The sequence below is a fragment of the Diabrotica undecimpunctata genome, chromosome 4, assembly GCF_040954645.1.
Source record: "Diabrotica undecimpunctata isolate CICGRU chromosome 4, icDiaUnde3, whole genome shotgun sequence".
Lineage (NCBI taxonomy): Eukaryota > Metazoa > Arthropoda > Insecta > Coleoptera > Chrysomelidae > Diabrotica > Diabrotica undecimpunctata.
Window position 1 is genome coordinate 95,658,319 of NC_092806.1, and position 17,960 is coordinate 95,676,278.

The following is a 17,960-nucleotide window of genomic DNA, read 5'->3' on the forward strand; positions in this document are numbered from 1 at the left end:
CGCTCATCTATTAAATTTTTTTGTTGTTTCTCCCAGAAATAAACCTTCTTTGTTCCTACAATACTCTCTATTATTCTTTTTTGCGTCTAGATTTCTTAAATTCTTATTAGAAATTTTTTACCTCTTTGTTTATGTAGTCTTCTATGTCTTTTTATTGCTTTTCTAGCTGTTCTATTTTCTTCTTTCTGCAGATTATGGTATTTTGGGTATTTTCCCTATCTCTATGTAGTTTTGCTCTGTTTCTTATTGCCAAGCATTTCTACATTATTTATCGAACCAGTCTTGACGTCTCTTTATACGCACTGTTCCTATACACTTTTCTGCTGTTTCCGATATAACTGTCTGATGGTACTGTCATTCTTCTTCTATTTCCTATTTGACTTCTGATTGTGCTTCTCTAGCCTTTAATTTCTTCCTCTAGTCTGTTTATTAGGATAAACTATGTAAATACCGGTCAGTGGGTAATGGTGGTCATCCCGATTGTGCGAAATCTATTCAATCTGGCAACATCCTATAACTGTTAACGTGTCGCTACATTACTTTGTATTCAGATTGCCGACGAGCATTGAGTTGGCGTATACCATTATCATAGAAATATTATTAACCTGTTTTCAGTGTTTTCGATCTTATTTTTATAGTGAGTAATATAAGATTCATTTTTATTCACTTCTAGATCTTAAAATTGGTTACAATTGATTATAATGATATTAGCTGCCTATTCCTCTTTTAAAGATCAATAATTTAATACATGTTTATGAGTAAAAAATTCTAAGAAAAAAATGTCAGGAGGCAATGCCGGTCAGTTGACTGGTATTACCCCCATGCTGACTTATATTAATTTACAGTTTGTACTATTAATCCTTAGGGAATATTTATATTTCAGATGACAAGGAATCGAAAAAGAACACCATATTGCTTATAAAGCAAAATGGAGTCAACAGGATTTAAAAAAAGCTATTTTAGCTTATTGAGATGGTGAAATTACTATGCGAAAAGCAGCAAAAGCATATGCTATCCCTTTTTCGATATTGCAAGAAAGAATAAAAAATAAAAATCTTCAAGGTGCGTCATTAGGTAGAAAATCAGTATTTTCTGCCAAACAAGAAGCTGAAATAGCCACACAAATAAAATATTTAGCTTCTATTTTTTATGGCGTAACAGCAAAAGAACTGAGAAAATTAGCATTTGAGTTTGCTGAAAAAAACAGTAATAAACATAATTTTAACGTCTACTTAGGATTAGCTGGGGTCGAGTGGTTACGAAGTTTTCTTCGCAGAAATCCAACAGTATCCATATGCAAAGCAGAAGGCACGAGTCTAAACAGATTAACAGCTTTTAATAAAGAAGAAGTGGACCTGTTTTTTAAGCTATTAGATAGTGTAATGACAAAATTTAATTATTTATAAAAATTTAATTTAATTAAACAACGTAAGCTTGAGTACCTCGGCCACGTGATGCGGAACGAAGAAAAATATCGAATTCTTCAACTTGTTATGCAGGGTAAAGTATTTGGCAGAAGAGGACCGGGACGCCGTCGTATCTCGTGGTTGAAAAATCTCCGACAATGGTTTGGGATGACCTCAGCGGAGCTGTTTCGCAGAGCAGTCAACAAAACCATGATAGCCTTGATGATCGCCAACATCCGGACCGGATAAGGCACTGAAGAAGAAGAATGACAAAATATCAATTTGGTCCAACACAAATATACAATGCCGATGAGACAGGAATTAGTACAATTCAGGATCCTGGAAAAAGTTTAGCTACCAAAGGCCAGAAAAGGGTTGGCTTTGCAATCAGTGGAGAGAGGGGTAGAAACATCACAGTTATGTGTGCCATGAATGCCGCTGGGAGATACATTCCACCAATGTTTATTTTTCCGCGAAAGCGACTGACACCACTTTTAGAAAAAGATGGACCTCCGGAGGCATTATATAAATGTTCAAATAATGGTTGGATTGATGAAGGTTTATTTTATGAATGATTGCAATACTTTGACAAATACTTAAAACCCAGTGAAACCTCACCAGTCCTTCTTATTACAGATAACCATTTCAGGGACATATCAATGAAAGTTTATGAATATTACAAAGCAAATAGTATTTCTATACTTTCAATTCCGCCTAATTCATCTCACAAGATCCAACCTTTGGATATTGTTTTTTATAGGCCTCTTAAATCTGAATATCGAAATAATGTAATTTGTTTATTAAAACACATTTTATGCGAAATATCACGCCATATAATATTGGTGGTCTGTTTAATAAAGCATATTCTACAGTAGCGACCATAAGTAAAGGAGAATCTGGCTTTAAATGCGCCGGTATTTTTCCACTCAACCCAAAAGTATTTACAGATCAAGATTTCTTAGCTGCTACAACATTACAAAACCCATCGCTTGTTGAGTCCAAGATAACAATAAAGCCATACCAGCCGAAATTTACAATACAAACCCATCTCAAACTTTGTCACCTATAAACAAAAATCAGGTTGAAACAACAGCAAAGGATCCTATTCCAGGACCTTCTACTAGTTTCACATCTTTTAAAGAACTTACGTCTATTACAAATTCCGCTGTAAGAAAGAGTATAACCAGAAAAAAACAGCATGCCAAAATCCTGACATCTACGCCTTTTAAACAAGAGTTAGAAGAAAAGGAACAGAAAAAACCAGAAAAGGTAAAGAAAATTCAAGAAAAAGAAAAAACTAAATTAATACCCAAAAATCTCAGAAAGGACAAAATACAAAGACTGGGAAACAAGTACAAACTAAGAAACCTCATTACAAGAGAAAAGTGTTTGATTCTAGTTCTTCGGAATCAGATATCAATATACCATGTGATGACAGTGACGATGCAGACAAAGATAGATGCCTGGTTTGCAGCGAGTTTGGCAAAAATAATGAAATGTGGTTTAGATGTACCTTTTGCTCAAGATGGGCCCATTTAGAGTACAGTGGATGGGATTCTGCAGAGGGTTATACCTGCGATGACTCTGTCAACCATTTTTACATTAAAACACATATTTTTGTAATTTTTTTGTTTTGCAATAAAAAATATTTTTCACCTTTCTTACTGATTTACTTGAATTATTACCCATTAAGGCACATTCGTTAATCGTTTTATAACAAAAAATTGTTAAATAGATATTGATTTTTATTTTAATAATAACACAAACAAATTTACTGGCATTAGCCACACTCATAACCGGTATTGTCCATATATGGTGATAATACCGGTCAAAAGACAAAAATTTTTGATTTTTTTAATTGAATGTGTTTTACAATAAGTTAAACCCCAAATGACCGGTTGACGACTTAAATTTGATTCACAGAGTTTTACTTTTTTTTATATTAAATTTTCTTCTAAGGTGACCGCGATTTGCACACTTTACCCTACCTGTTTCTTTTGAAAGCTTTCTAATTGGTAATTGAATCTATCTCTAATAGGTTTTTGAATTATTGGTAATTCTTGTTTTAATTATTTTTCAACTACTAGTGTATGGCCACTGATGGTATCTGTCATTTAATAACTCAATAGACTATTGCCTTATCATGTTTGCTTTCCCTTAGGACACGATCTATTCGATTTTTTACTTTTTCATCGGGGAAGTTTATATTATCTTATGAATGTTTTTATGATCAAAACCTATGCTAGCTTTTTTCTTTTTGTTCTCTGTAGCAAATTCGGTTAACTTTTTTTTCATTTGATAACTTAGCAAGCTTGATCTAAATGTTATCCTTCTACATATTTCCTCTTTACCGACTTTCGCATTCATGTCTGTAACGATTAATATTATATCATATCTCTGTATATTCCCTATTTGGGTGTTTAGCTTGTCGTAGGTTGTTTTAGTTTCTAAATTATTATCTTCAGTGGGCAAAGCAAAACTAAGCAAAAATCCTTAGCGAATTTTTTTCTAGTACTCATAAAGAGTATACTGGAATAAAAGAAAAAAGACAGTTAAGATTGTCTGTATATCCGCTTATACGTATTTCACCCTAAAAGTGATCTTCAGAACGGCTATTCACAGATGTTCTGAACGTGAAAATAAATCTTTCCTATCTAGAGAGGCAACTCATATGGCTTCGTATGGACGCATCATAATAACATCTTTATCAACGTCTGTTTTGCCTTGTAATTCTAAGAAAGCACAGATTAAAACAGAAATCTGAATTTGGTTTCGAAAAATTAGTTTACGGATTAATTATCAGATTTTGCTATTTGCTTCCATACGGAGCCATGTTAGAGTTGTTTCTTAAAACAGGAAAGATTTATTTTCACGTTCAGAGCGTCTGTAAATAGCCGTTCTGAAGATCCCTTTTAGGGTGAAATACGTATAAGCGGATATACAGACGCATTATACGTGAAATCAAATCTCAACTGTCTTTTATTTGTTTATGTTATTCATAATGTCTTGATTTTTTTTCATTAGTTTTAGCATCATTTTAATCAGGAAACATCCTCTTTCTCTTCTTTTCTCTCCGTAACACTTTTAGAAGGTGTTCACTTTGTCAGGTTACTTCTTCCAAAATATTCAGCCTGATTTTTTCTCTCGCGTTTTGTTTCTTCATCTGTATCTATTTCGCTACCTGTTTTATGTCATTTCTCTTCATTATTGGTATTTTAATAAATTTTTAAATTACGATATCAATTATTAATTATTTATTATGTTAATTTAATTCTAATCTAATTTTAATCTATTTTATTTTAAGGCCAGATCTGGATTTTTGTGATAAATTATGTGGCTTTTATTTTAATAATTGATACCTCGTCGCCATTAATTAAGTTTTTCTGCAGAGTCTAAATTCTCAGTTCGGTTACAAATAAGGTTGTGGTACTTTGGATTCACTCGCTACCATAGTAGTCTAACTCACATCCAAAATGCATATTCTTGCAACACGTATGTACTAATGTTATCTTTGGATATTGAAGTTGCATATTACAGTGTTAATTTAGATATTTATGCTTAAAGGACAGATGATTCATCAATTCCAAATACCTTCCCTGCAAGCCAAAAATATTGTCAATTTCTACTTTAACAGAAAAATATATATTAGGATGGAAAACAATCAACTCATTGGACCAAGTTTTAATATCGCGGGTCTTCCACAGGGTTCAGTTCTAAGTGCACTTCTAAACTTCATTCGTTTTAATATTCCCATACGTCAACAAACGCACGTGAAAGCCAAACCGGGTCGTACTGAGGTATATTATATGATTTTTAAAAATATTTACTTTTGAAACTATTAGTGTAAGAAATTCTTGCAATTTAATCACTGTGAGCAAAATTTAATGTTCCATTGAAGGAAAATGTGCTAAAATAAAATATTCATTAACTGAGAGATACATAACAAAGTAAACATTTTGAATAAAAAAGCAACACGCTACAATTTGAATTTAAACAGACTGGAAAGTTTGGATCTGTAACATGAGAATCTGTTTGGCTTAAGGCTATAAATTATAAAAGGTAAAAGAAATAATAAATTAGACTTACAATCAATTTAATTTAACTATCCAGACGACCGGTTTCGCTTTCTACAATATGCAAAGCATCTTCAGGTCTCGATACAAAGTTAAATAAATGATGCCGGTACTCTATTAATTGATGGTTGAAAGAACATGGTTCAAACTATCCTGTATTGTTGATTGGAGAACTTAAGTCTGCTATTGTAATTGTTCGACCGTAAACGGAGAAGTTCTTGAGGAGACAGATTTTATCCAATGAAGTAGAGATAGGTGTAATGTGATTGTTTGTTTAATGAAAGTAATGTTCTATACCATTGAGTTATTTAAAAGTTATTTATATTTATTCTAGAGATATATTTATGAAATTTGTGTTATTTATTGAGATTTTATTTTATGAAGGTGACAGTTATAAGACAATGAATGAGATTAGATGTACAAATGGTGTGGGTGTGCAATTCTTTTAACTTCTAATTATTAAATTTCTTTGATAAGTTCTATTGCAATATATGGCAAATGATTGTAAAGTCAAGTATTTAAAGTTATAGTTAAAAATTAAGGACAATTTAAGACACACAGAAAACACTTAAAAGGGGGACGAAACAGACATTAAATTTAAAAAGAGGAGAGGACTTGAATGCACTACATCTCTTACTTGGAGACAAAGAGTTTTTATGTTAAGTTAGTTATGATGAGTTAAATTAAATTGATTGTGAGTAAGTCTAATTTATTATTTTTAGTCTAATTTATTATTTCTTTTACCTTTTGAAATTGACTCACATAAGCAACACATTCATGATTTGCTATAAATTATATTTAATAGCCTCTTGACGAATGAGAGGCCGAATATCAACACGTGCTCATGTTTACAGATGGGAATTTGCCAAATGAATAAACTTTATTAATTCTTTACACAGCCGATTTTTATAACATTAGTATCGCAAAAATGTCATTTAATACAATACAATATGCAGATGACTTTTTCTAAATCTAAAAAATATAATGAAGGCTTAAACACATTGGAAAGTGTTCATGAACATTGCTGTAAGTGGTTTAAACAATGGTTTTGTGTTGGAAAACAATAAGTCTAACATTTGTATATTCACTGGACATGCTTACTTCAAAGAGAAGAAATAAAATTAAATGATAAATAATTTCCTCTCTGTAAGTCATTAAAATCTTTGGGTATTATTCCGGATACAAAACTGATCTGGGAACATTTCTCAAATCAAATTTAAAAACTTGGTGGGTTACAGATGTTAAAATACGTCTTCTATTTTATTGATCTTATATCAGGTCTGTTATCGGTTATGGTTCTGAACTGTGCGGATCGGCTAGTAATAATATTTTAGGTCGTATAGATTTTTTATAAACACAGTCTTGCGGTGTTGCAAGAGTGCTATGAGATCTATCCCTATTGAACCAATTTATGTTGAGGCAATGGTTTAGTAAATTTAGAACGGAATATCTTAGTTAAAAATTTCTCCTTAAAGTTCGTTGTTACAAAACTTTTTTATATAAATATATTAGCAGTTTAAATTATTTCTACCTAACAAATAAATATTGGACTCACAAGAATTCTTTACCGTTGGGCGAAGCATTTCGAAATAGAACAAACAAAGATACTAAACTTGTAGTTGCAAAAAAACTGTTACATTTTGAAGATTTCTTAAAGTTGATCAAGTACATATGACACAACCTATTTATCATAAGAAACCTTTAATAAGCCGTATTGTTTTAAACAACTGACAAATTGGTCAAAATCTGTTCGTATTTATACACACACATGTAAAAATTCAAAGAGTACTGGTTGTGCCTTTTATATTCCAACTTAATTTATAAAAAAAATGTTTAAGCTGCCCACAAATTTCTCATTTTTTATTTCTTATTTTAAATTGCTATTATATAGCTCAGCAGTAATTTTATCTATATTCAGTTTTGCCCTGATAGCGATCAAATCTACCACGTTATCAGCTGTACCGAAATATAGTCATTTTAAATGGTAAAAACAAATCATAATTTAATATTTTATACCTCTACTACAAATAATGCTCTAATGCTCAGCACTAACTAATGCTCTAAGTGCATTAGTTAGTGCTGACAATATTATCTCAAGTGAGTAGCACTTCTTTTTGTATTATTTTTGTAAAAGAACAAAATAACCTTTAAATATTACCTACGTAAGACTACGGCTCCACGAGCGACAGATTGTTGCTAGCAGTTGCAGTAAAATGTAGCTTGATTCTTGATAAATGAAAACAACAGCAATGATACTGAGTGGCTCCACGTAGATTGTCTCTTCGTTTCAAGACCGAGAGGCGTCGTCAAGGTCGTGTCGCGTTCGAATAGATCCGGACCTATTTTTTAGCAGTAATTTGTAGCGCGTTTGTGGCTCCACTAGCAGTAATTTGTCGCTTGTAGCGGTAATTGCCATTTAATCGGATATTTTTGTTCTTGTTTGTTTATTTCTATGTGTTTTAAGTTGTTTCTTTGTTTTTATAAATTACTTTAAAGTTTTTTCATACAATTTTGTGTCTCAAATCGTAACAAAAAATTATAAGTTCTAAGAAAGAAATAAATCCAATATTTTCTTTATCGATATTCTAGATAACAAAAATTAATGGATGTTTTTTTTTTCAATCCCAATTAACCGTATCAAACTGTACTTAATAATAGATGCCATTATTAAACAAGAAAAAGTTGAATAGAGAGAATAAACAGTTTTTATTGATTTCCCGAAAATATATTTTTTGGATTTTCTTCTTCGAACTGGTGATTCATTTCTATATAAGTGGTTATCTAATCATGTCATATAAATAAAATTTTAAAAATTATTGTTTATAGTAAAATTTTATTATCCTTCAGTACTAATGTTTCGTTTTCGATAGCTTGGCGTGATTCATAAATAAAAGAATGCAACAAAGCAGATTTTATGTCGCTTCAGAATTTTTTAAATTATTGTAACATAAAAAAGCAAGTTAGATATTGGAAAAGGAAGAATCATTACATCAACCCAATATGATAAATGAATATAATCGACATATGGGAGCCGTCGCCGTCGATCTACTTAATAATTCAGTAGCTAATTACATAATACGCAGAGGTAAAAAGTGGTGACGTCCCCTTTTTATTCTAATGAAAGTTAAATAGTTAAATATTTTGTTTTTTTTTATTTTTAGGTAGATACATGTATAGGATTATAAAATATGTAATTTGAAATCTTACTTTAAGATAGGTAATTGCTAATTTTTCTTCTGGGCTTAGGCTATCACGCATTGATTGTTTTGGTATAACATCTTCTATTTCACATAATAAAAAATTAAAAGAAGACACTGACATCCTGTAATATTCAAAAAACTTGTCAGGATATTCGTTTAATTTGTGGTGTAAAGGAAAAAATTTTCCCTCTCTCTGTCTAGGCACTAGAACAGGGCGAATCTATCATTTTCGTTGTTTTTTAACCCTACGTCGACGGCACAATGCCAATATTAAAGAGACTTTTTGTTGAAATGATAGATTATCCATACTATATTATTGTATTATCTACTATATACACGGAGATTATATAAACGGAAAAAATACCACTGATTGTAGCTGCGCCATATTAACGCTCATGGAGCCACTACAAGACCAAAACGCGGCGATATGCGCGCTGTAAACTGTCGCTCCTGGAGCCATGATTTTACTGCTTTACTGCCGCCGTAATTTTACTGCAACTGCTAGCGACAATCTGTCGCTCGTGGAGCCGTAGCCTAAAGAGATAACAAAAATTCCAGTTGGGTCTTGACCAGTTTTTTGGACCGGCCACAGGACCGGCTCAACTTCTGATCAAGAAAATTAATCAAATGACTTCATACAACAATAATACTACACACAACTCCACTAAACACAGTTACTCAGATTTCGTAAATTATTTTAAACATCCAACAAAACAACAAGTAATAGTCATTTCCAGCAATAAAGGTACAAAAATCCATGATTACGTCGTAGCTGTTGGATCACTAGTGGGTCCAGTTAATGTACTTTTTGCCTCTAGAATTGCTTATAGGATATGCATATACCTTTCTTCAAAAAACACTGTTGATGCTCTTCTTCATTCTTATACATATATCGAAATAAATGGATGTCAAGTCGAAGTAAGAAGATTAATTTCTCTAGCCCAGAGACTTCTAATATGTAATACATGTCCTACAATCCCGAACGAAATAATTGAACAAGAATTACAAAACTTGGTATTCACACTGTATCCAAAATGACTTTTCTTCGAGTAGGTATGTCTGTAAGTGAGTACAGTCATGTTCTGAGATTTAGAAGGCAATCATTCATTACACCTCTGGAAAATATGTCTATTCCTGACTCTTTTACCACAAGTCATGATAATACTTCATACCGGGTATTTCTCTTCATAGACGGATTCAGTTGCTCCAAATGTAAAACCGTTGGTCATCAAGAATCAGAATTCGCCAAGAATTCAAACCAAACTAATTCAACTACCCTCTTAGATTCAACCCAAACCACATCATCATTATCTAAACCTCATAAACCTAATGATACCCCTTCAACTCCCCTCTCAGATTCAACTCAAACCACATCGTCATTATCTAAACCTAATGAACCTAATGATAAAATATATCAATCTACATATCACTTCGTGTTCTTCTTCCAAAACAACATCACCAGCTGTAAATAACACTGAAAATACTACGGAAATCGACCTCATCCAAAACATGTCTAAAGATAATCCAAACACTTCGTCTTTTTCTTCCAAAACAACAGCATCAGCTGTAAATAACACTGAAAATAATACGACACCAGAAACACCAATAACCTTAAATAATGCAGTCAATTCTAAACAGCTAAAAAGCTAAACAGCTTCTAAACAGCTAAAAGACATAACATATCATCTTCTCAAAATAACGAAGACAACTCAAAAGCCGACTCCACCGACTCATCCGCTTTTAATACCCCTAAACAATATAAACCAAAAAAGAAACACAAACCTCTTGCAAAACCCCCCGCGAAGATGTCATTCACTCCCTAGAATCCATCAAAGACAAAATCGAAAATAGATCACCTTCTTTTATACTAAATTTCAATGAAATATGTGATTTTATGGAAAATGTTTTAAACTCTCATAATCCTGAATTAAGTTACACACAAAATTCTAGGTTAAGAAATAGTATCACCCGATTAAAGAAAAAAATAAACCCTAACCCTTCTTCAGCTGACGAAACTGACTAATCATCACTAGTTGAAGGGTAATCAAGGGATGACATTCTACCTAAGCTATATAGGGAAAATATCAGCACAGAAACAACATCCAGTATTCTCCCAAATTTGTCATCCCAGTATTGGTTCTACAAAACTAACTAAAAATAGTACTCCCCTTATAGAACGAAAAAAATCTTCCAACTTTGATATGGATAAGCTAAATCGATCTTACCAAGTCAGTGTAAATTTTCCTCCATGGACAATCCAACCACTTACCATTGACTTAACCCTTACAAAATACCCCAAATCAACTACAAATCCGATTTTCATTAAACACTTGTACTCCGAAGTGATATCTCATTATTCTAATTATCTCCAAATTTTTCAGTGATGCCTCTAAAGTTCATGACGGACACGCTGCTGCATACTACTGTAAATACACTACTCACACTATATCCATACCTACAAACTGCTGCATCCTCACAGGCGAGACCACAGCCATTTTGGAAGCCTTAATTTTCTTCAAAACGCGTAGTGAGAATAAATGTGTCATCATCACTGACTCATTAAATGCTCTATTAGGTGTAAAACAAATATACCCTACAAATCCAATATTTTGGGCTATAAAAAATGAGATAAATATAATTCAATAAACTCGAAAACAAATAGCATTTATCTGGGCACCGTCGAATGTAGGAATAGCTGGAAATCAGAAAATGGACAACCTAGCAAACACAAGTCAAATAAACTCACAATACACAACCAAATCAAGAAATTACCCATACTCCGATCTCAAAAACCTAATTAAAGACCACTGTATGAACATATGGCAAAACTACTGGAAAGATTCAGGAACCAAACTATATGAGATTTATCCCCTTGTGAAGATCATCTTGAATAATCCATCCAATAGAAGAGACCAAGTAATTACTAACCGACTAAGAATTGGACACACTGCACTGACCCATAAATTCTTAATCAACAAAGAATCTTCTCCAACCTGCAGAAACTGTTCTCTCCCATTGACGGTAATGCATATTCTGATTGACTGCCAGTACCACGAAGAAACAAGAAGAAAATATGGAATCTCAGATGACATCAAAACCACTTTAACCATAAACACTGACCATGTAATAAATTATTTAAAAGATTTACTTTTATATACATCTATTTAATGTAAATAAAATGAACTCTTCTGTACGTTACTCCACTAATAACCCTGCGTGGTTGATAATAATCTCGCGTGGTTCTAAATAAAAAAAAATAATTTTATCTGATTCATTATCTGTACTTACAGCTATTCAAAAAGCGCAACTACCATGTTGTACTTCTAATTCATACATTTTTTTAATAAAAAAATTCTTATTAGAAATTAATAAACACTACCAAAAAATAAAATTGATGTGTATCAAATCAATTTCAGAATTTACATATAATTAACACGTAGACCAGTTAGTTAAAAATTTAATTATATTGCACTAAAAAAATATCAGCCTTGCTTGCATTTTAGATGCTTTTGCTTGTTCAAGAACTAAACAAACGAATAACTGGAAAACACACTGAAAAAGGTACAGTAGAGTTTTATATAGGTATAATACAGTTTGATACAACCGATTATTCCAAAAAAACCTTAGTATAAGAATTTTACCCTCCTTCGCAAATATATAACCACCATCATAAACTTAGATTTGGTCATGCATGTTATCGTGCACATTTATTTAAAATATATATTAGTTTCGAATATTTGTCAAGAATGTTAATATAATGTCAAAAATAAAAAATAAAAATAAAATAATAAAAATAAAAATATATTAAAAAAACTTCTTTAGAGGATCTAAACCTCGGTGTTGAATCGGGTGTATCTCCTAACGTAGACAAAAAGAAAAACAGTTGTATTTATTAACCTAGTAAGCAGATATTTTTGTTGTAATATGGCACTAAATATTTCAGATGACATATTTCAATAGCTAAATTATAATATAGGTGTTGGTAATATAGTATTTTTATTAACATAGTATGTACATCAGTTAAGTACGAAATAATTATATTATCATTAATCTTATAGTAACCATGTTTAACTAAATGCCATATTTAAATTCAAACCGACAAAAATCTTAATATCTATTAATCTTTATTCAAAATAAATATTGAAATACATAAAATATACTTACAGTTGGAGCAATGTTTTTACGAGACTGTTGTATATTGATTTTGTAATATTTTGACTTTGAAGGAAAATGGTTTATGCATTTTTTATTTTGAAAAATCGTCAAAAATGACCTAAATAAATTTTTCTTTGCAGTTTTTCTCTTCTCACCTGTAATGTAAATATAGACACCAAAAATATTTAAAAGTATTAAAAAAAGAGTAAACAAGTAGATATTAAAGAAGAAATACAAGATAGGTACAATAAATCAAAAACTAAAATGAAGCCCAAGTTATAAGATGACTAATGTTTAAATTTATCAAATGATAGCATAACAGAAATGATAAACTCACAGGGATCATGAAAACGTCATTCATCCATGCCAAACATTTTAATTTTGTCAATCAAAATATATAGTTACAAAAATATGATTCATTAGTAATAGGGTAATTATACCAAATATTCTACTATAATTAACTGATGTGTCGGGCATATACGTATAAGACTGTTTAAGGTCGTTCCTCAAGATTCTGGGCATAGCTAAATTCCAATGTAAAAGTTTATATCAAGTAATGCAAAAACTATGGCAGATATTGATATGATTCTTTTTTTATATGAAAGGTCTTAAAAAGTTCTAGTGCACTATTTGTTTGTAAAATAATAAATTGTTTAAACAATATTTTTTTTTTCAAATATTGTTGGTTAAAATAAACGTAAACTTTTTTTTTTGAAATAGGTCACTACAGAATTTGACCCACTTTTTGAATCTGTTTTTCTTTTAAACATAAAGTGCAACACAAAGCAGCTATTTGGTATAAACTTTTTAAAAAATCTCAAAGTTCTGCTAAATGTAACTCTCTTTCGGTCAGCATAGGCGTCTTTGTCGATAGCTTCTGGATTCTCGCCGACAGGTAGATAAGAAGTATACACCCTCTCGGGGGAGGGTTTTATATAATGTTGAATACCATTATTAGGGCTTATTCCGACTTTTGACAAACCAGTGTGTGCCAGCATCTGTGGTGCCAGTGTGTTTATTGTTTTTAAAATGGGTAGTTCACGAAGATGTTCCGGGCGAAAAAGTCGACGACGATTGAGGACATCTTATATAAATAAAGTACCTATAATTTGATTAAATTTTTATATGAATAGAAATATTTTCTGGTGATTTGTGACATTTTGCTTCTAAATGTTTATACTGTTTTTATAATAATATTGTTTCAGTATTTGCTGTATAATGTGAATAATAATAATAATTTATTATGTAGAAACATCGTAGAATTTTGGTCAATCAGCCAGTACATTTTTTTGTATTTCAATCAGAATTATTATTTTCTTTTCTTCTTTACATGAGCTCAGAGTAATACCCACATATTTTGCAGTATTTGAACCACAGGGTACCACATTTTACCACAGAGTAATTATATTATTATATGTGCGCATATTTTCTACCCTTTAAAGTCTAATATTAATAAACGGAAAGACAGTTAAGATTTGATTTCACGTACAGTGCGTCTGTATATCCGCTTATACGTATTTTATCTTCGGAGCGGCTATTTACAAACGTTCTGAACGTGACAACAATATTTCCTGTCTTAGTAGAAGCAACACTAAAATGGCTTCAATATGAACGCAATAGCGACATCTGATAATAAATCCGGAAACTAATTGTCGAAACCAAACTTAGTTTCAAGCGGATATACAAACGCACTGTACTTGAAATCAAATATTAACTGTCTTTCCTTTTATTTCAGTCTACTCTTTATGAATACTAGAAACCAATTCGCTAAGTATTTTTGCTTAGTTGAGGAGATATGTTGTGGAATGCAATTTTAGATTCCCCATGTCTCTAATTATTATATCTTTATCAACGTCTGTTTTGCCTTGCAATTCTTAGAAGGCACAGATTAAAGCAGAAATCTGAATTTGGTTGGTTTCAATTAATTTCCGGATCTAATATTAATTTATGCATTATTTATAATCATACTCAACCATAGCAACCGAATTCTCAAATTCCTTTGTTGTTAATGTGTTTTTACAATCTATTCATCGACATCACATCCTGTATCCAGATATTCTTGTTTAGTTGTTATAGAGTTTCATGTAGTCCTCTGGCTTTTATTTTTGTTTTATTTTAATATTGATATTAACAGCGAAAGGAAGGACCAGCGGGTCTAGATTGAATATAGACATTCTTCTTCCTTTCTGATGACCTCGATTGTTATATAGAGGTCTTCGTATGTGCAGAACGCAGCAGTTATTGCAATGCAGTTAACAACCTTTAAAAAATTTTATTTTAGAATATACAAAAAAACGAAAAAGTATTATTCGATCAATAGTTAAATACAAATTATTAATTCATTTAACACATTGTCTGCCACAAGGATCACCGGGGATCCTAACTAACAGATTACAATTGTGCCATTAGGATCACCGGTGTTACTTGTGAGTATTTAACTTTCAGAATTATTATAACGGTCAGCACTGTGAAGACGTTCAAATAGTTTTACTGTGGCACACTAAAAACCAATAGCTTGCTTATGTTTTTTTATTAGGGGCGATAATGTCGTATGTGGTATATATAAAGTAAGTATATGTAGTTTATTAGTTTTAAAATCTTGTTGCTGGATTATTTGTAAGGATAAACAAAATATTACTTCATTTATTTTACATAACCTCAAATGATTTTGCTTTTAATTAATGAAAAATTGTGCTAGTAAAGTTACTTTTTTAAATGGAATTAGTCTTTCAGATCATGGATAATTAACCAAGTACAAGTAAAACGTAGCGTATGACAAATAAAAATAAAAGGTTGACAGAGGTGGAGTTGCTCTAATTGTTAGAGGAGGATGATTCTGATGAATTTTAGTTATCCGATTCAGAGTACAACCCGAGTGATGAAGAAGAATCTGATAAAGAAGATGAATGTAACAGTGATTCAAGCTTATTGGATGAAAATGCACAACAATCGGTAGAATCTAACCACCAGGAAAATAATGACGATGAATGTTACGAAGTTGACTATACTCATTTACGTCTCGATATACAGTTTCCTGGTAATGAATCATATGTTTATGATGGTAGTTATCCTCAAAATAGAACCGAACTAACTCCTTTTCATGTATACAGGAAACTGATCGATAATAAAAAATTTTGTTTTATTGTGGTGACTAACAGAAATACTGCGCAAGTAAAAAATGCGCAACTTTATAGTAGATCATCCAGAATTCATGCATAGAAACTTACCAATATAGGAGAAACTTTAAAATTTTTGGGTTGTGTTATGTGTATGGAAATTGCCATGTCAAGCTTTCCAAAATTGCTGATTATTGGAATAAGTCAAACTTTTATTTCTTCTATAATGACCAGTAACAGATTTCAGCTTCTTTTGAGACTCTTCAATTTTGCTAATGACACGGCTGCTTTACCAAATGATCGTTGCCATAAAATTAGAAAATTATTCGAAATGACACAATTACATTTTGTTCAACAATGTAATCCTGACTCAATACTAGTTGTTGATGAAAGTATGATTCCCTTTCGGGGAAGACTACCTTTCAAATAATATGTACCTTTAAAGCGTTAAATTATGTAATCCTGCAGGTTATACTCTAAAAATGATTATGTATAACGGCAAAATGGCTAATAAAGGGCAGGATTTATCGGGAAAAATTGTGCTAGATTTAGCAAAAGACTCTTCAAAACAGAAGAGTTGTAATAACCGATAATTACTACACGTCTGTGCATTTAGCAAAACAATAATTATTAGATGGTAATAGTCACTTATGAGGGATAATATGTAAAAACAGAAAATATATTCAAGAAGATATACTTTCCGCAAAATTAAAAAGAGAGATAATTGAAAAGGAACATCGTGATGGCGTTATAGGCAAATGGCACGATAAACGTGATGTCCTCTTTTTAATGACCAGACATAAAATCAACATCAGAAATACAGGTAAACATAAGAAAGATGATATAGCTATATTTAAACCTGAACCAATTATAGACTACAACAAAGGAAAAGATGGTTTTGACGTCTCAGATCAACTCGTAAGCTATTTCTCGCCTCTTAGAAAAACTGTTCGCTGATATCATAAAGCTGCAATTCAAGTTTTTATGAATATGGCTGTCATCAATAATAGTTTAGTAATATATAATTCCTTCAAGATACCAAAACAGCAAGTTATCTCGTTTCGGGAAATGTTAATCTTTATTTTAGTCGATTACAGTCCGATGCCTAAACCTATTACTACTAAGTAAAGCATATGCTTGTTACTATTGACGACAAAACTACAAGCAATAGGAAGAAGAGAAAACGTCTTAACCAATGTTATACTGAAACAGTTGCAAAAAAAGGCAGTAAAAAAGCTCAAAAGAAACCCAAACTTGTTTCTACATTTTGTAATGTTTGCGAAAAATTTTACTGTGTGAGATGTTTCACTAAAAAGCATTAAGTTGTTCACAATCACCGGTGATACCAGTGGCACTTAAGTGTGTAATATGTTACTGCAGTGCCATTAGGATCACTCGTGATCATGTTGTTTTTTTAAATAAAATTTGTAAGAGTGTAAACCAACTTTGTACTATTAACCGTTTGTATGAATAAACATTGTTTTGTAAGCATTTTTCGCTTTGGCACCTGGTGAACTTACCTAAAACTCTTATGGTGACAGCCAAAGTATTAAAGATATTAAAAAACAACAAATACATTCTACTGTACAAAATAAAAAGTAAACTAAATAAAAGGTTCAAATATAACACCTTGTTTTGCAAGACAATAATCTAGTCTATTGTAAAATGCTTGTATTACGTTTGCAAGCTGTTGTGGCATAATTGTAGCACATACACTTCTTATTTTATTTTCTAAATCAACTAGAGTATGTGCCCTCTCGAGATCGTTGCCAAAGATAGTGGATAATTTGGCTTGTTCCGCTTATAATGCGATCCTCAAAAATTGTGTTGATAATTTTTCACGATACGCGCATTATGAATAGAACAGCCATCCCGTTGCGACCAAAGACATCTAAACGTAAATCTGGAAAATTCTAAATAGCTGGACTAATGTTATCTTGTACAAGAGCAAGATTTTAGATGAATTCAGAACTCCCTCAATAAAAAATAAACCAATTACATAGTCACCTA

The 17,960-nt window shown here is 31.6% G+C and overlaps 1 protein-coding gene across 3 annotated transcripts in view; it reads right to left on the reverse strand.

Annotated features, from left to right (window-relative positions):
- Window positions 1-17,960, reverse strand: part of LOC140438318 (uncharacterized) — a 78,720-nt gene that overhangs the window by 19,322 nt on the left and 41,438 nt on the right. For all 3 annotated transcript variants that reach the window (XM_072527998.1, XM_072527999.1, XM_072528000.1), the window contains one exon: window positions 12,844-12,989. In XM_072527998.1, coding sequence (XP_072384099.1) covers window positions 12,844-12,989 — 146 coding nt within the window. The remainder of the gene's footprint in view (window positions 1-12,843; window positions 12,990-17,960) is intronic.